The sequence below is a fragment of the Sarcophilus harrisii genome, chromosome 4 (assembly GCF_902635505.1).
Source record: "Sarcophilus harrisii chromosome 4, mSarHar1.11, whole genome shotgun sequence".
NCBI lineage: Eukaryota > Metazoa > Chordata > Mammalia > Dasyuromorphia > Dasyuridae > Sarcophilus > Sarcophilus harrisii.
The window spans coordinates 162,568,736-162,594,413 of NC_045429.1; the positions used below are offsets into that span (position 1 = coordinate 162,568,736).

At 32.3% G+C, this 25,678-nt stretch overlaps 1 protein-coding gene across 6 annotated transcripts in view; it reads right to left on the reverse strand.

Annotated features, from left to right (window-relative positions):
* EYA4 (EYA transcriptional coactivator and phosphatase 4) overlaps nucleotides 1-25,678 on the reverse strand; it is a 296,329-nt gene that overhangs the window by 247,499 nt on the left and 23,152 nt on the right. For all 6 annotated transcript variants that reach the window (XM_031964240.1, XM_031964244.1, XM_031964242.1 and 3 more), the window contains exon 2: nucleotides 12,385-12,486. In XM_031964240.1, the coding sequence (XP_031820100.1) occupies nucleotides 12,385-12,417 (33 nt within the window). In that variant the 5' untranslated portion in view covers nucleotides 12,418-12,486. The remainder of the gene's footprint in view (nucleotides 1-12,384; nucleotides 12,487-25,678) is intronic.

Here is a 25,678-nt window from a genome sequence, read left to right on the forward strand (position 1 = left end):
TAAATTGGGGTGTCCCCAAAGTGTTAGTACTGTTTCAAGCTTTCTTTCAAAGTTTCTTTACTATTTAAAAAAAAAAAGCAATTAAATCTCAAAACTCTTTGAACTTTTAAAATATTTAAATTATTAAAGCTTAATACTGCATTAACATGTTTGGATACTGTATCATTGGCAGATAAGGTATGAATTTGCATTGGTACTGTGGGTTTTCTCTCCTCATATAACCTTGTACCAAGGAAAAGTATGGCCTGTCCCTTTCCTTCAGGCTTTCTTACAATAACATTTCAAAGCACTTTGCTATTCTCAAAATCTGCATTAGACTTTTTCTTATGTCTACTTTTCTCATATTTAAATGGCAGTAATACATTATTTGACTGCAAAGTAAAAACTACCCTAAGAATGCACACTTTTAAATAAAAAAAGATACTCTGCAAATTCTAATCCCAAATTCTAATCCCATGCATTTGTCAAGGCTTTTAAAATGAAAATTTAAAAATCAGTTACCTAATGATCATCTATATTTTAGAAAATATCTGCAATAATAATAAAATATTTGGAGATAGGACAGTTAGTTTAAGAAAAACCTCAGGGAAAATTCCAGTGAATAAAGAAGTTGTAATCCAAAACAAAAATGTGTCTTGGTATACTCAGGATGTCAGAAAATATTTTTGCTCTATTCTAAAGCAGTAGTTTACCCTGCAAAAATAAATAGATGGGTAGATAGGTAAATGAAGATATGTGTGTGTAAAAATACTTTAAAAAACAACAACAACTTTTGGATCCTAGTCCCATTCAGCTTCAATCTATTGTTTAATCCTAGGTTGTAATGAATTTTAACCTAAAGGTGCACTCTGTTATATAAAAGATCCAGAGGATGAAATTACATCAGTCTCTAATGAGGCCCTTTGAAATTCTAAACTAGTAAGTTAGCAGCCAAATTATTTTTCTTCTGTTAATGCTGATTGAGCAGTAAATACTAACTAAGAGAAAAAGCAAACAAACAAAGAAAAGTGCTTAACACCCTTGCTTGAGCTGCCTCTTAAGCCTAGCACTGGCTCAAGAGTGATTTCAGACATTCCTGCAAATGAACAACAATTCAGTGAGAGTTAGAAATGGTTGATTTAAGTTTCCCAAATCTTAAAAAAGTACATATGTATATAGATTTTCTCAAAGTTCAATTCAGAAGATTTTAAATTGAAGGTAATTTCAACATGGGTCTATTCAATAATCATAAACTAAATATAACCTTGTGAAATGAGACTGAATAGGTTATTACGTATGGGGAAAAAAACCACATGTTTAGCACAACCACACAGTTCTGAATTTTTGGGTTTAATGATGAGAAATAGAAGAAAACAGATTATCTGGTTGTCCTGATGGGATCTATACTTGTGTTTAATTTATATTACTTGATGTGATATTTTTGATGAGTACACATTTAACAGAATAAACTAAAAATTTTAATAGAAATAAAAATATTAAAATTTTATTTTTTCCTAAAAGTGTGAGAAACTAGAAGAAAAATGGAATACATAACCTGAATATTCCAAGATTGGCTTTCAGAAAAATTATGAAGTAGTGTTTCTCTTCCCCACTCTTGATTTGGAACACCTTTTCATATGACTAGAAATAGTTTCAATTTCTTCATCTCTTCCCCACTCCATCCCAGCATCTTTCATGTGTTATCTGTCCTCTTTCATTGGACTTCCTGCTTTCCATATGCCCAGTATTCTTTTGTGACCCTGAACTCTCCTATCATGTAAGAAATCCATCTGATCATTTATAATAAGAGTTAATTATTTTCAGAAGGGAAATGCATTGTTAAAGAAGACTATATCCTTATGCAGTCTGATGAAACTGCTAACATCACAATGAGCTCTAGTACCAGAATGGATATCTTTACAATGCTACATTAATGGCCACCTACACCTTTGGAAGGCCAATTCTGATATTAGGAATGTAATCATTTTGTCCACATTTATAGGCTTCTTTTTTTGGACAGACTTTTAAACACATAAAAAAGATACATAGAACTTTCCCCAAAAGGCAATTAGCGGCACTATATTCTCTTTTATTTTTTCTAATGGCTTGATGGTAAAAGATAAGCTGTTAGGGCCAGTGAACTATTTCATGGTTCAGATAATATGAACTTTTTTGGTAAAATAGAAAATATTTTTCTTTACTTCTTGTCTATTTTTTTTTATTATTCTCTGATTACCTATCATGCATGAATAACCTCCCTTATTCTCCTCAATCTTCAAATCCCATCGTCTTGCACATCATCCACATTCTTCTTAACTTCTACTACATTTTTAAAACAGGCTAAATTCTGCTGTTGAATGTATTGCAGGACTTGAGAGGGTTACTAAAACTCTGGATGACCTCTCTGACCTGAGGTAGCTATTTGCTGGGCCAGAGAAAACAGCAAATACCTCCAACATTCATCATTATCTTTTCCTGTCATCTTAGCCAATCTGAAGTGTGTAGTGGTATCTCAGAGTTGTCTTAATTTGCATTTCTCTGATCAACAATGATTTGGAACACCTTTTCATATGACTAGAAATAGTTTCAATTTCTTCATCCAAAAATTGTCCGTTCATCTCCTTTGACCATTTATCAATTGGAGAATGACAATTTCTTATAAATTAGCATCAATTCTCTATATATTTTGGAGATGAGGCCTTTATCAGAACCTTTAGCTGTAAAAATGTTTTCCCAGTTTATTTCTTCCCTTCTAATCCTGTCTGCATTAGTTTTATTTGTACAAAAGCTTTTTTTTTATTGAGCAAATAATTTTATTTAAATATAGTAGAGTGACATTCAATGTCATGATGTATTAGTCAACTTGATTTTTTGAAGGTTTATCACTTTATTTTTTTTAATAATTATAACTTTTTATTGACAGAACCTATGCCTGGGTAATTTTTTACAACATTATCCCTTGCACTCACTTCTGTTCCGACTTTTCCCCTCCCTCCCTCCAGCCCCTCCCCCAGATGGCAAGCAGTCCTATACATGTTAGATATGTCACAGTATATCCTAGATACAATATATGTGTGCAGAACAGAATAGTTCTCTTTTTGCACAGAAAGATGTACAAAAGCTTTTTAACTTAATATAATCAAAATTTTCTATTTTGTGATCAATAATGACCTAGTTCTTCTTTGGTCACAAATTCCTTCCTCCTCCACCTGTGAATTAATTTGACTTGGAACGAACCTAACTTGGTGGATAATTATTAAGGCTTCACACACTTAAGAGCTCTCATACTAATAATCTATTATATTTATATAGCACTTGAAAGCTACCAAAGTTATTTATGTATTTATTTCCTTGAGGACAGGTATTACTTTCCTCATTCTTCCATATGAAGAAACTGAAGCTCATAAAAGTTAACTGATTTGACCAAGAGACACATAGATGGTAAATATCTAAGGCAGAATTCAAACATGTATTCTTGACTCAAAGTTCAAAATTCCATCTACTTTGTCATATCATAGGACTGCTAGAATAGTAAATATGAGAAATTTGATAGATATGAGCATACCTGGACTTCAATCAGATATTTATTAATGCATCTGAATATTTTCTTCTAGATAGACAGATGGAAAGTAAGGGAGTATGTAGATTCAGAAGTGGTTAAATAATTAGTCCCTAAAAACTAGTGATTAATGGATTGGTATTAAAAGAAATATATAAACATCAACTAGCATCATCATCAAGATCATCATCATTTCAACTCTAGATGGCATAGACATAGGTGGGAGTGTTAGTGTGATGAATGATAGAATCTAATTCTGGAAAGATCTTGATCTATTAAAATTATAGGCCTAAACTAATACAAATTTAAACTGGAAAATAAAGTCTTACACCTGTGCTATTAAAACTTTAAAAATTAAAAACATTTTAAAAATAAATAGAGCAAAGCCAAAAAAGAATTAGAAAATAATTTATGTGAAAAATACCAGCAGGTTTTAATGTACTTTAATCTTACTAAGCCAACAAATTGAAATGACAGTCAAAATAAACTAATTTAAGTTTGGGGTAGATCCATAGAAGCATAATAGTTGGAACAGGAAATTAAGAGTTCCATCGTAATCTGGTCTGATCAGAATTGATGCCAAAGTATTGCCTTACATGTAAAGAACCAAATTCTGAAGTCATTGTCAAGTCATACTATGAAGAGAGGAGGGTAAAAAAAAAATGTTAAACATCAAACTGTACCACTCAGGAATGGATTTAATAAACTGAGAATATGAAGCCTGGAGAAGGGAATATTTGTTTGGGAATGGGGGAGGGGAAGAAGAACCATCCTAACTACTCTTAAGTATTTGAAGGATAGTCATACGGAAAAGAGATTAAACCTCATTTACTTGTCCCCAGAGAGAAAGGAGTAGTAATCAATGGAAGTCAAAGACAGGAAGGCAGACAAATTTTGGCAGAATATGAGGAAAAAACTTCCTAACAGAACTATCTAGTAGTAGGATGGGCTGCCAAAAGGAACCGTGAATTCACAATTACTAGGGATCTTGAGTGGAGATTGGGACATTAAAGAGGAAGTTCCCATTTTGATCTAGTCTGTAGTAAGTGACATTCAAAGGTCCTTCTGACTCAGAGATTTTCTGACTCATCTTTACATTTGACAGTCTTTTATTAATACTCTCTAGTTATGTATTGTGTATTTGCTACTTAACTACTATATTTTTACTTATTATCACAAATGAAATTTAATATGCAAAACATATCATAAACCTTAATGAACTATAATCACATTTTATTATTGTTAATAGTGACTTATTACTAATATAGTTTTCATCTGTTCATTGTTTATATTTTTTCCTTAATTAGATTGTAAATTTGATCAAAGAAAGAAACATGTCATACTACTAGAATCTAGCAGAGTGACCCTCCAATGGTAACAAAGCAACAGAGAATTCAATAAATATTTGTTGATAGGCTAAAATCCTTAGTCTGTGAGAATTCATGCATCTATTTGCACTAAAAAACTAAACCTAAAACTGAACAAGTTTTCAGGATCTGTATAACTACCTTATTCAGTGACCTATTTTTCTATACTGACAGCAATGAAATTAGTAACCACGGTTGAAGCTACCTATAAAAACTACAAGCTTTTCAAATCTTGTAATAAAATAAATCATCAATAGAACTGGGTGATTTCACTTTACTATTTTTCTTTGTCACAAGAAAAGGTTATGCTGAGGAAGATGAGGACAACTGTATCAATATGAAGACAAAAGGCAGTTATAGAATTCTTTTTTTTTTAACCTCATGAATTTATAACAACATCATAATATGGCCAGAGACCCAAGCTATGATCCTTTGTATCAAACTATTCCAATTACTGGTTTATTATAACTTAGACAAAGGTATTTATTATTACTCAGCCTGAAGATTTTTCTTCTTTTTTTTTTAAACTATGGTCGAAATGTCCTAATGGCTTTTGTTCTCCAAGGTAGACCACATTATTTTTCTCTCTCCAAGATCCACAATGTTTAAAAAAAATACTTTTTGTTTAACTATCCCAAATTGAGCTATCATGTATATTTTATAAAACCAGTTATGTATATAGTTGGAAAGATACTATTTTAATTAGGATTACTATACTAAAGTTGAATAGAAAATATTTTCCACATAATCTAAACCCTTCACTAAGTGTAGCAATTGCCAACTATCTTTTCAGTATTTTCAGTTTCTCAAGACCAATCATGCATGACAGAAACTGATTATATTTCTATCTGCACAACTTGTATTGCAGTTAGTTTACTTATTATAGACAAGTTGACAGCATGAAATTAACTGAATGTACCAAAATCTGTGTTCAAGTTCAGGTTGAAACACTGGATCGTTTTGTTAACTTGAGCAAATCATAACCTGTGAACCCTAATCTTTCTATGTGTAAAAAAGATAAATAAAACTTTACTGATCTCACAGTTTTATGAGAATAAAATCTGATAAATGAAGTACTTTGAAACTATAAAACTATACAAAAATGTAGACCAGTTTCTTAAACTGTGGTTGATGACTCCATATGGGTTTTAATGACTTAATGAAAGGGTCATTAAATTATGATTTATGACCAATAATCTTTGATTTGTATACCTATTTCATATATCTATATATCAGGGGTCATGTAAAAATTTCTAATGAGAAAAGGAGTCATGAGTGGAAAAAGTTTAAGAAATCTTGGTTTAGAACATGATGTACAGTTATGGAGGGGGTGGGCTAGAATAAATATATAGGATAAAGCCTATATTCCCAAATTAAGAGTAGAAAACATGAAACTCACTTGGTAGCCCCAAAACTATTGAAACCATCCAAAGCTGCAGAGGTGTATTCATATTTTATCTTTGCTGAACTAAGTGTAAATTTCTCCTTATATGTGTGTTCCTGAGAACTTGTTACATTATATATTTCACAGACCCAAAGGGATCACCATTCACTGGAAAAGTCTCTTCCAGGACCAGGAGATCATTATATACTTCAACAACAATACTCTATGATGACCAGTTCTGATGGACCTGGCCATCCTCAGCAACGAGATCAACCAAATCATTTCCAATGGAGCAGTAATGAACTGAACCAGCTACGCCCAGAGAAAGAACTCTGGGAGATGACTAAAAACCATTACATTGAATTCAATCCCTATATTTATGCCCACCTGCATTTTTGATTTCCTTCACAAGCTAATTGTACAATATTTCAGAGTCTGATTCTTTTTGTACAGCAAAATAACATTTTGGTCATGTATACGTATTGTGTATCTAATCTATATTTTAATGTATTTAACATCTACTGGTCATCCTGCCATCCAGGGGAGGGGGTGGGGGGTAAGAGGTGAAAAATTGGAACAAGAGGTTTGGCAATTGTTAATGCTGTAAAGTTACCCATGCATATAACCTGTAAATAAAAGGCTATTAAATAAAAAAGAAAGTCTCTTCCTTGCTGATCTCATCTGCTTTCTAGGTTTCAAAAATCATCTCTATTTATATCATTTGAAAAATCTATAATCCAACCCTAATATCTCTCCAAAATTCTCATACCCCAACATCTATAGTTGTTTGTTTGACATTGCCACCTACACATCCCATTGACACCTTAAATAAACCTGTCAAAACCTGAATTAATCATCTTCCCCTTAAAACTTCTTCCATTTGTCCTAATAATAATACTAGGTTCCATTTACATAAGACTTGTAAAGCTCTTCAAATCCATTTTCAAATTTGATAATAGCCTTATGAGGTAGATATAAAGTACCTTGCCCATAGTGACATAATCACATACCAGAGTTAAAGTACAAATACAGATATCCTCGTTCCAAACCTCATGCTCTTTCCAGTAAATGTCTCTTTTTGTGGAGGCCAACATTACCCTCTTAATCATCTAGATTAATAACTTGGGAATCATCTTTGACACTTTCATTTCTATCACTCTAAACATCCTATATCCATTAAGTTAGTTGCTAAATTCTGTTAATTCTATCTCCATTTTATTTCTTGAATCATACCCTTCTCTGCATGTACATTTCTTTCACTTCAGGGAATGATTTTATCAGCTCTCACCGAGAATATGCTAATAGTTATCTTATGGCTTTCCCAGCTCCGATGTTCCCAAATAGCTGCCAAAATTATCCTGTTGTGACAAAATTCTGTCCATGTATGCTTAAAAGCCTTCAATGTCTCTCTCCTGATTCAAGGTTAAGATATAAACTTCATAGGTTGGCATTTAACACCTTTCCCCAAAAAAGGCACAGTTGCTTTTCTTGTTTCTCATTATTTCTCTTTATGTTGTTTCAATATAACTAAACTGTGAATTTCTCCATATCCAGTATTTGACCTCCTATTCCCTACACCTGAAATCCATTCATTCCTCATGTTTGTCTTGCAAAATCCCTCTCTTACTTCAAGATTCAATTCAGAGTAGCCTTACCTGATCCACTACTTATTCGTATTCTGTCCTTTCTCAAGTAACCTAGAATATTGTCTGATTTTTCCTTCCCTTTTCCTCTTCATATTTTTGCATTATGTTTACATGTTTATATGTTCCAATATTCTCACATTCCCTCCCTACCCTTCCAATAAAAAAATGAGATCCTGAGGGCAGAGGGTTATTTTTCTTTGTATCACCCATGCCTACAAGGTACCTTGCAGATGTCAAGAGATTAATAAATCTCTTATTATTAAATGCTGCCATAAATCACATAATAATCAAGAAAAATAATGTAATATGTTTTTTCTAAGTTATAACTTAGTTATAACTTCAGAATATCTATTTTTTCTTAAGATGAAGCACATTTATTTCACACAAACCAAATTTAATTTAGAAATAGCTATGTTCACTGAACTTTTTAATGCACAGGTACGGGAGTTTATATTTTGATCTATTGTGTCACTTTCAAGAACAAGTGCTGCCAAACATTCATATATCCATCATATTTATCTATTCATATTACCCAGGATCATTTAGATTCTTTCCCAAATCTTTATGAAAATGTATTTAAAAATACTGGCTATGTCTAAACAATTTAAAACTAGTTATAGTTTCTAGGAAAGAAGATTGAAACAGGAGTGTAAAATTCTATTCCCAAATCTTTATCCAAAATACACATTCTTTTTTATGGAATTACCAAATGCATTGATGCAAAAGTATCCCAAACCATATAAAATAAAACTTTATTTTTGGGCCCGATTTCCAGGCCCTTAGAAAATGGCAGTAAATCCTTGATAGCACAAATAATTCTGTGCAGCCCCTGAGGAGCTAAACAGCCAATTTGATAAGTTTCAGATTGTAAGGATACGATAGGGGTTGTAAAGAAGACAAAAAAACTTAAATCATAATCAGAAAGGATTTTAGATAACATCAAGTCTAACTCTCCCAACCACCACAGCATTTTAATGAATGTAGAAACTGTGTATCCAAGAGATAAAGTGACTTTGTAACAACTTACAGAGGAAGTAGTCAAGCCCAGAACTTTTGATGTCAACTCCTTTTATATTGTACCACACTGTCCCCCAAGAGAACAGTGTCCTCTCCCTGAATAAAGAACTAGAGACTATAAAGCCCAAAGGTTTTACTCAGTTTTTCTTGGAAATAAAAAAAAATAGAAATACAGGTATCAAAAAAAATTAGAATTCATTAAGCATCTATTATGTGTTAGGCACTGTGATAAATTCTAAAGATATAAAGACAGAAACATAATGGAGAAGGTTTCTTTGTTTTCCTTACTATTAAAATAAAAGTATACTCAATTTTTTCCCTATTATAATCATTAAGTTATTAGGTCTAATCCAAATGAACAAACTCTTTCCATAAACTCTGGGAGAAAGTATACTAAAATCATACAATGCCTCATGTGACTCCATGACTGAAATATACTCCCTCCCTCTTTTTGATTTGTCAAAATCTTTCTTTTCCTTAAACATTTGCTCCATTTCCTATCATTTTCAAGAAGATTTCCATGATTCTCCTAAATGAAAATGTCATATCTCTCTTCAGTTTTCCTACAGTACTGCCTGGATCTATCATTTACCACTATTTTACACTATTGTTTTTTTTTATTATTAATTGATCAATTAATTAATAAATTAACTAATTGAAAAGCATTTATTTAAAATGATCTGATGTATGTGTTGGTAAAATAAAATCAAAATTTCAGAGATCCTAGCCTCAAGAATATTAAAATAGGAGACAATATACAGGAAAACAGTAGCCAGGTAAAAAATATTATGGTTTGAAAATTTATAGAGACAGCAAATTTAACCACATTTCTAACTAGTTACAAAGGAATGGGTAGTAGATAAATATGGTAGTTGATGAGGAGTCTAACAGGAAAGTGAAATATGGCTAGAGGGTTAAACTAAGTACTTTGGGAGAGGTGGGGCAGAAATGATGTCCTTTTTAACCTGGTATCTCACCTCGGAATTTTAACTCTAGAATCTAATTCTTTGCATATATCTTTTAATAGAAATTCTGTAATACAGAACAGTAAATTTTTAGTATTTTGAAGTTAACTCAAAATCTCCAATAAATGATACTGTGCTAGTGAATTTTACTAAAGAAACCATTTTAAATAAATTGTGTTACATATATCTTTTGTATTCATTATTACATATAAACTTACTATGAATTACAATTTATATATTAACTTCCATCATTTTGTTGTAATTGGGAAAAATAAAAAGGACCCTTTCTTAAACATGTTTCCACTCTGCTTTTCTTTTTCATCCACTTACCCAGGGCTCTTCAACAGTTGTTTATTTTATTTTACTTTATTTTATTTTTTAGAGTTTTATTGATGATACTTTAAAAGTTTTATTAAAATGTTTCATACAAACATTTATAGGTTACTTCCACTTTGGGAAAGGTCTCTGGTAACAAATTAAAACATTTAGTAAAACTAATAATATACTGACCTAATCTGAAAGTGCATGACACATTTCACATAACACTCTTCCCCAAAGTGCTATTAAAAATTATCAGAAATTTCTCTCACTCTACTACTTTTTTTCTAATTATGAATCTCACTCACAAGACTCTGCAATGTTCTGGGGCTTAACACAAAAAGTGAAATGTTATTGGCCAAGAAAATATCTAGAAGACCCTACCAAATACAGAAAATTCATTTTCTTTTGTACTCTATCCTTGACTACTTGTATGACAAGAGCAAACATATTCATCTTTCTGAAGGGGGTCAAGATGGTCATCATGTGATCTGTGAATACTCAAGACAAAGAATAAAAGATTGGAAATTTAGGTATGTAAATATTGTACAATTTTAATAATCAACAGCAGCCCCATCATAATCTTGCTAATCTCAACTGAGTTAGAAATCCAATCATGCATTAAACTTCCAGCCTTCCAATAAGCTCTGTAATATACTATGTAAAACATGAAAAGTAGATGACAGTATTAAAGTGATAAGGGAGAGGTCACCAGCACAATTTCATAAGGAACAGACACCTCTACCCTTTCAAATCAAAGGAAAGACATCCTGACTTAGATCAGAATATACATCATTTTTCTAGGGTATATTACTACAGCATTGAAATTGGCTCTTGGAAACTAACATGATCTCTTATACTTTGCCTGACTCCCTGGACTTGAACTACTACTGTCTGCTCTGATTTCTGATACCAAATGAATACTTCTAGTTTTATTGAACCTCCTAGAATGCTAACCCAGTGACCTCACATAGAGATCTGATTTCTAAAGCCTTGCCAGAATTATCCTAGTCATGAGAGACAATTCCTCATGTCTATTATATACTGTAGTCGCATAGAAGATATAGTTATTATGGCTACATATCTATTTTTTATTACTATATATATATATATATATATATATATATATATATATATATGTAGTCCTTTTCCAATCTGTTTTGTGCTTTGATTTGAATGAACAAACTATCTTTAAAATAGTGAGTTTTCCCCCACAGCTGATGAAATCTTATGATAGTTTTTAGAGGCAAGCATAAGGAAAGAATTTCTTTATAAATTATTCTCTGACTCATATTTATCCCTGATTATCCAAGGTTACATTGCTTTGTATAAATCAAAATAAAGAACATTAAAGTTTTGTACCTGACAGCGCAACTACTCCTGTATTTTAGTAAAGTAACATTGAATAGACATAGATATGGGGCAGTTGTAGTGACATTTCCACAGGTCCTAATATACCATTCCAAAGAGCAAATTGTTGCTGGCTTACACATTCTGTGTTAGACTTCAAAACTATTACATAATTAAAGGAGATGAATGGGAAATATAAATAACAGCAGTTTGTTGCAAAAATTACAAGCTGAACAAGGAATCAGAATATTTTTCTTTGCAGAAAATTAGAAACTACTAGACAAATAAAACTAATATATTGTCAAAAAAAAACTTCTCAGCTGAAATATGATCCTGGAAATTTAGCAAAAGCTATCAACTTTTTGAATCATCATTATATAAGTAATGTGATGTCAATTTTTGAATCATCATTCTAATAAGTAATCTTCCATCTTGTTCTGTCTCAAAGTTTCATAATCCAAAAATGGTACATGTAATGATCACAGATAAATATGTTAAATGTTAATATGTTAAAATTCAGTTATTAGCCATGGTATTTTCTTGAATGCTTATTGTTCTTTTGAATAAGGCTTTATAATTTTATGAGTTACAAATGAATATTCAAATAAGTTTTCCATAAGAGGAGGCAAATAGAATGTGGATCACAGCACTGCAATATTAAATAATTCTGCTAATTATAATCATGACATCTACATATGTGTATACACTAAAATATGGATGTGATAAAAACAGACATCAGCAAGATTTTTTGTCCCATTTATAGTAATTTTTAAAAATAAAAAAAATAATTCAGACTTACTGATTGTTCATTTAAATCCTGTGAGTCTTCCATGTGGTTTTATCACTTTTCTTTTCCCTCTCCAGTAGAAGTCACTTTCCCCTTAAAGTAAGAATGGAATTTCTAAAAGAGAAACAAAAAAAAAGTTATTTTCCTGAACCTGACCCTTAATTCTTTCCTAAAATTTTCCTATTTGTCTCAACATGTAAAATGTTAATAGAGAAACTTTTAAATGCAATGCAATACCTGAAAAAAATAATAATTATGAAAATCAACCCAAGTGATTTAAATTCTTGATGACACTAGAAACAATGGGAATGACAATGTATTTAGAGCTAGGTGGAATCTCAGAAGTCATTTTATAGATGAAGAAACTAAAGCCCATAGAAGTTAAATGGTTCACACCTGCCAATCAATGGGAATCTCTTGAGTAGGGAAATGTTACCACCTGAGGTGGAAAGAGATGGGGGGGGGGGGGCGGGGAGGTTCAAAGAAAAGTTCAAAGTTCAAAGAGAATCAAATATAAACTGAAATATCCCAGGATGGGTATGTACCAAGATATCTCTATGGAGTGACATAATCAAACGAGAGAAGGAAAAGCAATTAGTGGAACAATGACTCAGAGCTAGAAAGATTGTACTGATGAGGAAATCAAAATTCAAGGAATGATGAAGGGTTATATATGTCAATATTACTTGAATAACCTGCTTTTTTTGTCTATCTCTTGTGTATCAACAAAATCATTGATGGACTGTGCCAATCTTCCTCCTGATTTGACACCCTTACTGGGCTGTGGGATAGTATTTTTTCCCCAACTCCAGATCCTCTCTTAGACTGCAGAGATAGCATTAGTGGAAAGCCTCTAAAACAGTGTGGGCTAACTCATAAACTATAGCTTTGGGACTATAACATGCAGATACACTAGAAACAGATCTTTTATCTTCATCGTTCAAAGAAATCCCAAACCATCCATTATTTCTTCCCATTTACAATCAGTTGTGGGTGAAAATTGTGAGATGAGTAATTTGCAATAAAAATGAACCTATCAAAAAAATTTTTAATGAATCCATCAAAGCAAAATCTGGTCATACAAAAAAACTTCCTTGGAACAAGAGGTTAATAGAATTATTTAATAAGTAATAGAAAAAAGATTTGCAATCATTTCTAGAAGTTTCTGTAAGAATCTTTGGAGCAGAAGTTATGGAAGGATATCCACATCTAGTCGTTCATGATCAAGATATGGTTGGAGGTGACACTTCAACTGTATGCAAGGTATAGTTTGAGTCAGTCTGAATTGTATCAAAATCTTTTAGGCAAGTTACTTACTATTGGAATTGCTGTATGTGGATAAGTACCAAAGAAAAATAAACCAAAAAAAAAAAAAAAACCAAACAACCCAAAACTATAATGTAGAATTCATAGTTAACATAAAAGATTATGTGAATAGTTAAATGGCACAGTGAAAAGAGCACTGACCCTAAAGTCAGAAGAACCTGAGTTCAAATCAAGCCTCAAACTCTGACTCACTTTCTGACTCTGGGAAAGTCACTTAACTCTAATTGCAAGAAGTTCTAGGTATATAAGTGAACTAATTTATACTAAATTTTCTTAGTGAGTAACATCCAGTCATCTTGATGATAGGAATCATAATTAGGAATGTCATCTTGAAAATAGTATTCCTGGGCCTAGTTTGCATAGTTTGAATATTAATTGGAGAGTGATATTTATGAAAATATTTTAACCAAAAGTTTATTTGCTTTTTTAATAGAAAAACTTACAGAATGAAAGAATTTCAACTCCCTAATCTTGTTTTTGATATTTAAAGTGCTATACCAGCCTATCTTTTGATTGGAGAAGGATACAAGGCCAAAACCTAAGACTTTGGAAAAAAATACTCTTCCTTTTAAAAGTATATTTGGGTAGTCCTTAATAAGTCCCAGACTTTGAGACTTAGCAACACAGTATGGTGGGGCAAATAAGCACCAGAAATGAAAGTTAAGCCAGGCATAATTAACAGATCACTGAGTCTGAACCATAGAATATATATGTAATTGTATGAGGCATATTTCATGTTGGAGTTCCCTTTCCATTAAAAGCACTATGAGATATGTTTCATATATTTAAAGTAGAGAAACTGATCCCCATATAAACTATTTTATTGTGCAATGAACTTAATTCCAGGAAACCTGATTGAATAGATCTATTCAGTGACAAGTCTAGATACAAGTTGTGGTTTTATGGGATGAGGGTAGGGTGGAAAGGAGAAGCTCAAAAGATGGAATTCAACTGGTGCTCCTAACTTTTTGATTAGAGAAAGATCTTACCAACTTTGAAAGGCATTTGACCTCTGCATCTTTCAATAAATAATCTTAAATCAATTCCTTAAATAGGAATGGCTCTCATCTCCCCCATTATTATCCTAAATCATATCTCCAGATAAGATGATGGCAGGGTCTGCATCACTGGGAGCCAAGGACTGATTGGATTCCAGCTCTATAAAAAACCCAGGTAGGAGACTATGTATCATGCTTAAGGGATACTTCTTGGTCATTCCACAATGAGAGAAATAGATTTTTTAAAAAGAGAAAAGAAAGGAAGGAAAGGAAAAGGGAAGAAGGAAGGAAGGAAGGGGAAAGGGAGGAAGGAAGGAAGGGAAAAGGGAGAAAGGAAGGAAGGGAAAAGGGAGAAAGGAAGGAAGGGAAAAGGAAGGAAGGAAGGAAGGAAGGAAGGAAGGAAGGAAGGAAGGAAAGAAGGAAGGAAGGAAGGAAGGAAGGAAGGAAGGAAGGAAGGAAGGAAAGAAGGAAGGAAGGAAGGAAGGAAAAAGAGAAGGAAGGAAGGAAGGAAGGAAAAAGAGAGAAGGAAGGAAGGCAGGAAGACAGGAAGGAACGAAGGAACAAAGGAATGAAGGATAGAAAATAGGGGGAGGAAGAGAGGGAGGGAAGGAAGCAAAAACTACTTGTCTGGCTAATTCTCAAATGAAAATCTTGAAGTTGGGGGAGTACCGGAATTGGGGGTGGGCCAATGTCAGAGAATCACTGCTGACCCTGACCTAGAACTTAATAGGTTTAGCTAGCTCAGTTCTGGGGCCCTGACTCATCTGTGAGAATGTGAATTCATATAATACCTTAGAATTTATATAAGCTATATTTTGATTTCCTTCACTTTAAATAGGAATCAGCATAAAACTGTGCAAGGAATTCAAAGACTATTTGGCAAATTCTTCTATGTTCTTTTCTGACCTTGGAGCATTCATAATTTAGCAGAAAATATGAAAGTGAGAATGATTTTTTCCCATCATAACTGGAGATAGTCATTTCCATTGATAATAATGCATGAAGTTATACCAATAAATGTCCTACTACATTTAAGTTATAGGGACCTGGAACAGGGATTCTTAAACTTTTTTTTTCATCTGTGACTTTTTTGCCTCCCAAATTTTTATGCAACCTTGGGAACATAGGCATATAAATTAGACATACAATTTAAACAATTACTGATAATAAATCATAAACTGCAATTCTCACATGCAGTTTTGTGACCTTATGTTGAAACACAATCCCACAGTTTAAAAAGCTTTGGCATAGAGAACATTCTATAAGCCTTAAAGTGTTATGTAATATCAACTATTACTACTACTGATGCTAGTATTAATCAATATTATATTACCATTAATAATTATAACACCAATAGCATGCATAGTTATTGTCATTTTTCAGTTATATCAGCTCTTCAGAACTCCATTTTTTTTTTACAAAAGTACTAGAGTGGTTTGCCATTTCTTTCTTCAGTTCATTTTACAATTGAGGAAACTGAGACAAACAGAATAAAGTAACTTGCCCAGAGTCATGTAGCAAGTAAGTGTCTGAGACAGATTTAAACTCATAAAGATGAGTCTTCTGACTGTAAGCCCAGTCCCTTCACAACTGAGTTGACCTTATTATAAGTGCATTTTTTATCACAATACACCAATATGCACAATTTTTATGTTGTTAAACATATGTTAAAGAAAAGTTTTTCCCATGTATGCCTATATGGTATACAAAAAATATGCATTTTAAAAACAAACAAAGGCATCCCATAACATTGAGAAGCAAAAGATGCCTTTTCAAAAAGACTATTATTATATAGTTATTATAGCTATTATTAACAATGAATCATAACATTAATAGTTATAGTTATATATACTGTGCAATGATGTATAATAAATAATTTTTAAAATAGAAGAGTTAATCAGAAAAAAGGTTGTGTATATTTGATTACAAAAAAAGATTAATTGTTTTTTTTTTCAACTAGCAGTTCAGTATTCTATGCCAAATTTCCAATAGTGTTCCATGTTATTATGTATTGTTTTCCTTAAAATTTTAGTTGTTTTTTTTTAACCATTTTGTGGTGGTCAATTTTTTTTCTCTGCTAAATATGTTAATGTACTAAAATATTCTGAGTTCAATGATATTACATTATAGAACAAAGTTAAACTGCCTAGTTTAATTGCAAACAGAATATTGTTTTACATCATAAAACTCACTTAAAATCCTCAGGATTAAGAATGGTAAGAGAGTAGAGGCAAGAGCACATCATAATTTAAATATTTGTAATTCTGGCAAATTCAACCTTTAAGATAGAAATCAAATCTTTTCTTTACCAACAAAATGAATGTACTTCATATTAGTTCATCCATGTCAATAATAAATAATACTACTAATAATAGCTAACCTTTATATATTATTTAAGATTTTTCCAAGTCATTTAACTACTTTAAATGAATTATTGACCCAATAAGACAACTCACACAAAGCTGTAATGGAAATACTTTTATTAAAGTCATTTTGCAGATGAAGAAACTGAGTTTTTAAGAGTTTAAATGACTTGTCTATGGCCACATGGAGAGTAAATATATATACAATAAAATTAAAATAGGATACACTAACCTATTTACTACAATTTTGGAGGAAGGAAGAAGGCAAATAGGCATGCAAGAAAAAAGTAGTTGAGCCATGAAGCCAAAATGATGTGAGATTGTTAGTAAAGATTTGCAAATGAATTGAGACCTTGGTTTTCATTACTTCTGGTCTCCTAGTAATTAAACAGAATTCCTCTTCCACTTTACCATAATTCTAAGATAAACATTATATAGAAAGAGTTGTACTATAATAGGGAATGCTACTTAAGATTTAGAAACAGAAAGAACTTTAGAACTTATGTAGATATCACTTTCATTTTATAAACAAATTAAGAGGTCAATAGACTAAGGAGTAAGTAGAAAGAAGAATAAAAATTTGAATCCAATATTCCAATCCAAGTATTCTTGTGTGTATGATTCCTGCTAAACTTTATGAGTTTCTTACATGATGGATCATAATGTCCATGTACTTTTCTCTTACATTAGAATAGTGTAACTTCAATTTAAAGCTTCAACTTAAAAAAAAAATGAATAAGCACCGACTATTTTAAGGCACTATGCTGAAGATAAGATACAAGCTGAACATGAGTCACTAAAGTCATTTTAACCCAATTTAAGCTCTCTCTGTCTCCCTTTCTCTGTCTCCCTCACTCCTTCTCTCTCTCTCTCTCTCTCTCTCTCTCTCTCTCTCTCTCTCTCTCTCTCTCTCTCTCTCTCTCCTTCTCCCTCCCTCCCTCCCTCCTTCTCTCTCTGTGTCTGTCTGTCTGTCTCTGTCTCTGCCTCTCTCTCTCCGTGTCTGTCTGTCCCTCTGTCTCTGTCTCTCTTGGTGTGTCTCTCTCTCCCGTCTTCTCCCTATCCCTCCTCTTTCTCTCTTAATATAACATATAATAATATGTATCATATTATATACACATAATATGTGTATTTACACATTGTATACATATACATATACATATACATAAAGGTACCATGTAACCTTGGGGAATGAGATGCCTTCCTAAAAAGCCTACAATTGTAATTTCTATTAAAAATGACAATAATGATTATCAGAAAGGTCATTTGAGCACACCTGAATTAAAAATATATATATTTTTAAAAATATCTACTCTACTGTTAAAAAGAAGATAACTGGGATTTTATAAAAAAAAAATGCTAGTGTCATTTAACCATTATTTGCCAAGTATAGTCATAAATAAACCAAGAAAAGTCTTTCTTCCTCACATTACCTCCCTCTTCCCTATTCCTTCCCCCAATTCCACTGTCCTTCAATTCTCATTAATGAGGATGGGAAGCTAGGTCAGGCACTTGTTGGTTCCAACCATTAGGCAGCAATTCCAAGGAACAAAGCCAAAGGTGAGGGCAAAGATTACCCATCTCCGATTCTAGAGCCAACTATTCAGAGAGGCAGAGATAGGCATTCTTTGACTGTGCACCTGACTCTGTACCCTGACAGTGTCAAAGGAACACTGCCAAAGTGTCTATGAAATGGAGCCACAATGAATACAAAGGAGCACCTGACCTGGCTTCATACTTCCCAATGGGTCCAAAGTGTTCTTTCATTAGTAACAAAATAGTGAGTTATTTTTGAAACCCAATTACAAAGAAATAAATTAGATACTCTAGTATTTTATTACTCCTGAAACTCCTAAGCTTAACATCAATATAAGAATTTTCATGTTGAAATTTTGGAAAGTTATTCCTTGATACTTAGATAGATTTATGTCTCTTGGTACTAAAAATTGCTTGGTTTGTAAATTATATAATGTCCATTACAATGTCCAATCTAGAAAATTACTTTTTTGATCATACTTTCTATTTCATTTTAGTCTATGCCTATGTCTATGTCTGTGTATGTGTATATGTGTATATAATATGTATATGCACATATATATTATATGTTATATTAAGAGAGAGAAGGGAGAGAGAGAAGGAGGAAGAGAGAGAGAGAGAGAGAGAGAGAGAGAGAGAGAGAGAGAGAGAATAACTGCTGAAAAGCACTTATACTAAAAAAAAAATACAGAGAATCATAAATCTGGACTCTTTTTAGTTCCTCTTTAGCCTGAACAAATTTAGTTAATCTTTGTATGAATCAGGTGGTCTAATCAAATTTATTGTTATTCCTATGCTTAGATAGTCCCTATGACCTGTGGAGTTCTAATTGCTATTATTTTATTATTATTATTAATAATGTTGTTATTTCCTATTTTGAGTTTTTATGCACAATGAAATTCTTTATTGTATTTACCTTGCTTCCCCATAACATGACAAATTACCCAGTCTTTTCCAAGAAGGGTGTCTAACCTTGGAGACCAATGGTAACCTAGGAACCATTTTTGAAGATGAATATATAGTTGTGTTTATTAACAACACATACCTGACTATTTATGCCACTCCCAAGTAAAGTACCTTTAAGAATTTAAGAATAGCTTATGGAATTTTGTATCCTTACTCTTCATATCCTGGGTCAGAAATACTCTCTTTTTAATGCTCCATTTTTGTCTTATATATTTAAATCATGAAATAATTCCATTACTTTCTTCAGGAAATATTCATTTATTCATTCCACATATGCAAAAAGTATGAGGGAACCCAAAAATATTTGTTAAACACCTGTTAAACAGTTCTGCTGCCAAGCTCTGGAAGAAATACCATATATTGTCACTACAAGCAATTGCAAGAGGGAATAATAACAAAAACCAGTAGTTGTAATATACAGATAATACATACAATATTATATTAGAAGACCATTAGAGATATAAGAGATATAAGTGATACAATAGATAAAAATGTCGACTTGGAATCAGAAAGACTAGATTTAAGACATTGCCTTAAGTACTTAGTACTTATGGGATTCAGAGCAAGACATTTAACTTTTTTTAGCCTTAGTTTCCTTATCTGAAGTGGGGTTAATCATTACATATTTTTTAGTATTGTTAAGACTGTTGAGAAAATATATGCAAAACACTCTGTAAAAGTTCTAGTTCTAAATTTTTGCTACTGCTATTATTGTATTTATAAAACAGAGTGGTATGTCAAGTACAAGAAGATCACCACAAACTTATGAGATCAGAGAAAGCTTCAGAGAGTAGGAAATAATATTTGGGTTCCACTTCTAAAAGGAAGTAAAGAATAGCAAAGGAACAAGCAGAATAAGTAATGTCAGTTTTCTGTTTCATTCTAGTCTATTAGGAATAAAACTAAATTTCTAAATCATTTTTAAACTTTTAAAATTTCTATTAAAGTTTTTTACTTTTCAAAACATATGCGTGGGCAATTCATTAACATTAGTCTTACAAAACCCTGTGTTCAAATTCCCCACCTTCTCCCATTCCCTCCCTTAAATGGCAAGTAGTCCAATATATGTTAAACATGGTAGAAATATATGTTAAATCTTATATTACATACATATTTATATAATTATTGTGCCGCACAAGAGAAAAAGTGAACCAAAATAAAATACAAGAAAACTTCAAAACGAGTAACAGCACATTTTTTAAAAGAAAAAAAAAAACAACAACAAATGCCAAATTAGCTAGATTTCAACTATGAGTAAAATTGCCAAAACCATTGCAAATTGTTGGAGATTAAATCACTAACTTGTAATATGGGATCATTCCACAGTTGAATTCTTAAGGAAGTTTTTAGTCTCTACTTATACTACGTAACACCAAAGTCTGAGGCTGGTGTTTTTCAGTAGCTATATACAAATGAAGTCAGAGTCAAGTGGAATGCCCTTGTGAATTAGTTAGCTTTCTCTGTTCCACAGTCCTACCCTGCATCTCTAATCCCAGCCAGCAATCTTACATTCCATTAGTCACAGCAGCAATGGGAATGAATCAGCAAAAATCTGTCACTACAGGAAAATCAAATGAAAGTGAATGTGGCATTGACAATGAAGTCAACGGCATCGTTTTGGTTTGTTAGTATTTTGAGACAATATTCAATGACATTTTAAAGATCAGTGAGATATTGGTGAGAAATCAAATAGTTAAGCAAACATTTATAAAGTATCTCAATGTATAAGGCAATGTATGCTATAGTGTAAATTATATATATATAGATATATGTTATATATCTATATCTATATATATATATATATTTAAATAAGTCCCTGACCTCAAGAAGCTTACCTTCCAGACTACAAAGGAGAATAAAACACACACACACACACACACACACACACACACACACACACTCATTCACTCTCTCACACACACACACATAATACAAGAAAAAACTAAGGAAGAAGGGAGAGGAGTTCAGCAGTACAGATATCACAGAAAATTTCACAGAGGAGATAGCACCTGAACTGGATGGCACTAACTGGGTCTTCATTGCATGTCCAAACTAATAAACATAAGTATGTAGATAATTATCTTCCTTCTCTAACATTGTATTGCATCTTTAAACTAGATCTTTGCCTAACTTGAAGGCAAGAATCCTACTGGTTAGGGAGGAACCACCAAAACAAGTGGAATAAGAAAAAAACTACATAGCACACAGACCAAGAGTTAGAATATCATCAAACAATTTTACAAATAGGAAACTGACACCTAGAGAGGGCAAGTTGCTTGGCTAGGGCCACATAGCAATTAAATAACTGAGAATTAAAACATCATTCCCTACTGTCCTATACTTTGGAGTACTGAGAGTTACTATTAAATTATACGTCAAATATTATTATAATTGGTGGTAGCTAGATGACACAGTGGATAGTGTGCCATACCTGAACTTAGGAAGACATGAGTTAAAATTCATTATCAGATACTTATTAGCTGTGTGACCCTGGGCTACTTATTTAACCTCTCTTTCCCTCAGTTTTCTCACTATAAAATGGCACCTACATACCAGGATTATTGTAAAGGTTAATAAGGAAACAATTATAAAGCACTTAGTACAGTGCCTGACATATAATAAATACTATAAATATTAGCAATTAGTATTGTTGTTGTCATTGTTATAATCATCAGGATCCACCTGATCACTTTTATTGTTGTACTATAATCTTATTATAGCAAGTATCACTTGAGAGGAAAATGCCCTTGGTTTGTGAGAATAGTAGATTGAAGTTTCAGAAAAGCAGATTTCAATTAATTAAAAAAAATTCTTAACAATGCAAAGGCAGAAGTGGCTCCCTTTTAATGAGGTCAATAGGAAGTGAGATAACCATTTGTCAGGGATGTTATGGATGAGATTCTCAGTGAGATGTAAATCTTACTTTTGTTTAAACTAAACTTTTTTCCAGCAGGATTCAACCTGGAAAGACCTCAAGGAGAGAGTTCTCCCTTTTCTTCAAAAGGGAATCATGAAGTACATTCTAGAAAGCTATTATTAGTATCCCACTCCATTGCATAATATAGACAAGGAGAAGGAAGGGTCATATGTAAGGGTTCATTTGATATTTACTTTTGTCTTTTTTCTTTATACTGATTATTAAAAAATAAATGGGAATTATGGAAAATTTAGAGATCTGGGCATAACTTGGAGAATTCACAGCTTATCTCCCTCCTCAGTTACTTGACCAGGATAGAATTTTTTTTAAGACAATCTTGAGCACATTAAAATTTTATTATGAATTCAATTAATAATTTTCATGTAATTAAGTCAGGATATATATGCATGTATATGTATGTATACACATAGCCACACACATATATTCATGTTTATATGTTTATGCATATGTATATACTTGCACCTATATGCATATGTATTTTCAGAATTTAAGTAAGATTCTTCAAATAAAGACATATATAAATATATTTTCAAATTCACAAGTTTAAGTTATTTTGAATATAGGTAAAACAGAAAGAGTTTCAAAACCTACTTCTAAAAAGAATAGATGCATTTATATCTTAATAAATTTTATTTTGATAAACAATGTTAAAACAAAACATTACCAGCAAACATGTTGATAAGCAACCATTCTATTAATTAAATCCTTCTTCTTTGGAGAATCCATTCTTCAGTTGTTTAACCATCATTAAGTCTATCAGGAAGATCTTCTATCTAACCTAGATTCCTCACACTCTATTACCTCTTTTTCAGTCTTTACTGGAAATGAAAATTAGGCACTTATGACCTAATGTAATAATAACTTTTATAATTGTGAGAAATAACATTATCTTTCACACCCAGCTTTTTCAGGGGATATTATTTCAATCAATCCGTCCAACCAGTTTTTATAATTTCTATACTCATCTAATTCTATCTTGAAGATATAGTTTTACCAGGTGTCAAAAGTCCTGGGTTTCTTCCCCTTGAGGACCTGGATTCTAATCCTAACTCTCCTACTTGGCTCAACTTTGTGGGGTTAATTTCTTCATCTCCACTAATGAATTGGTCGGACTAAATGCTCTTTAAGGTCAATTTCCTATAAACTTCTTGAAAACTCCCTATCTTTGCATTTTGAGAGTTCAGAATTGAACTCAGCAGTTTTTCCTTTACTTTGCATTCCTGAGTAGTCACTGACTGAGTGGCACTAGACTGAATCTCAATCAGAGGGACAGAAACTTAAATTTGTAATTTCATTAATTTAGGAATATCTCAAATGAAGCAACTTGCCCCTACCAATGCTAATTGGCACTTTCTCTGCACCTTAAATCTTAGAAAATTGCCCAGAGCACTAACAGGCTAAGTGACTTACCCAGGATCACAATTACAGTGTATATCTATATATCTATAACAGTACATGAATGTAGGTTTTCCTGATACTAAAGCCAGCTCATCATGTACTTAAAGTGCTGCCAAAATGTGATGAGTATTTTGTAATCAGAGACTGTAAGAATTTTTCCAGTCATAATGAAAATACTACCATATGATTCCTATATTCTATTGTTTCTGAAGCTGAAGATTTTTCTTTAAATAATTGCTGCCAATTAAGATTATCATATAATTTAATGACATGGTTAGTTAGTATTTCATTCACATTCAAATAATTTATTTTCCTTCCATTAATTTCTTTTAAATTTTACTCAGTTTTTTTGACTACTTCAGCCTTCAAAGATACATTGAAATCTTGTCCACTAATATGATAGTTAATTGTTTTACTTATCAAGTACAAATTTATTGAAATGCTTCCAATTATAGGATTGTTCATTTAGGACAATTTATAAGATAAGTGTTCTGAACTGTTTTCTCTCCTACCTCCAAACATGTATAAGATATGTACTTTATGACAAATCATTTTTATCTTTTTTATGAACCCTGAATTCCTTTAACTTTGGATATGCACCAAGGCTCAGTTTTTTGCCTTCTGGTCCCTTTTTGCCCTCTCACCATGAAAGAGTTTATCCATTTTCATGCCTTCATGAAAGGCCATTTTCATGGTCTTTAATAATTTCCAAATCTTTATTCTCATCTGAGCTCCAATTTTCATATCCATAATTACCCAGTGGACATTCTCATTTGGATGTTTTCCATCATCTCAAACTCAACAAACCCCACACTACAATCACAATCTCTCCAAAACAAAACAAAACAAAACCAGCTTCGTCTTCTAACTTGCTTATCCCCAGAAATGTCATTATCATTTTTCTACTCATAAAGATTTCCAAGCTTCGAATTACCTTTAACTTGGTCTTTGTTAGTATCCCTTATATCCAGCCAATGTCCATTCCTTTATTTTTCCTTTTGTCATTTTCTCATATCTACTCTTATTTTTCCATTCTTAGTCATCTTCCTAGTACATCTTCTCATTACTGTATATGTATATTGTCACAATCTGCTAACGGGACTTATAACGGATGTGTTATTAGTCTCAGTTCTATCTTGTATGCTAATATGTGACTAATTTGCCTTACATACATTTTTGTCATATCATGATATTATTTTAAAATCTTCAAGTAGTTCCAATTTATTTTTTTTTTGTCCTTTTCTTTTGAGGCAATTGGAGTTAAGTGACTTTCTTAAGGTCACACAGCTAGGAAGTGAAGGGCACTGGACCTATAATATCTTCCACCTGCCACATATACACACTCTCCCCATGGAGAAAGAAATCTAAGAAGGGAAGAGTTAAAAATCCTGGTGTTTAAGAGTTTGATTCAAAGGGGGGCCAGATTTGAACTTAGGTCTTCCTGACTTCAGGGCTGGTGCTCTATCCACTGCACCACCTAGTCGCTCCTCCAATTTATTTTTACATTAAGTACAAACACTTTTCTAAGACTTCCAAGGCCCTCTAGACATATTCCTACCTAATCTATCCAAACCTATTTCCACATATATTCTAGTATATATTTTCTGTTTAAGGAATATTGTCATCTTGCTTCTCCTTTCTGCTTTGGTGACTTCTCTCATGTACTTCCCTTCATCTATAATATAGTCTTCTTTCTTTCAGATCTACTTAAATCTTACCCACAATTCAATATACTTAAACCCCATCTCATTGATTAAATTGGCCTTCACTAATGATGGCATTCT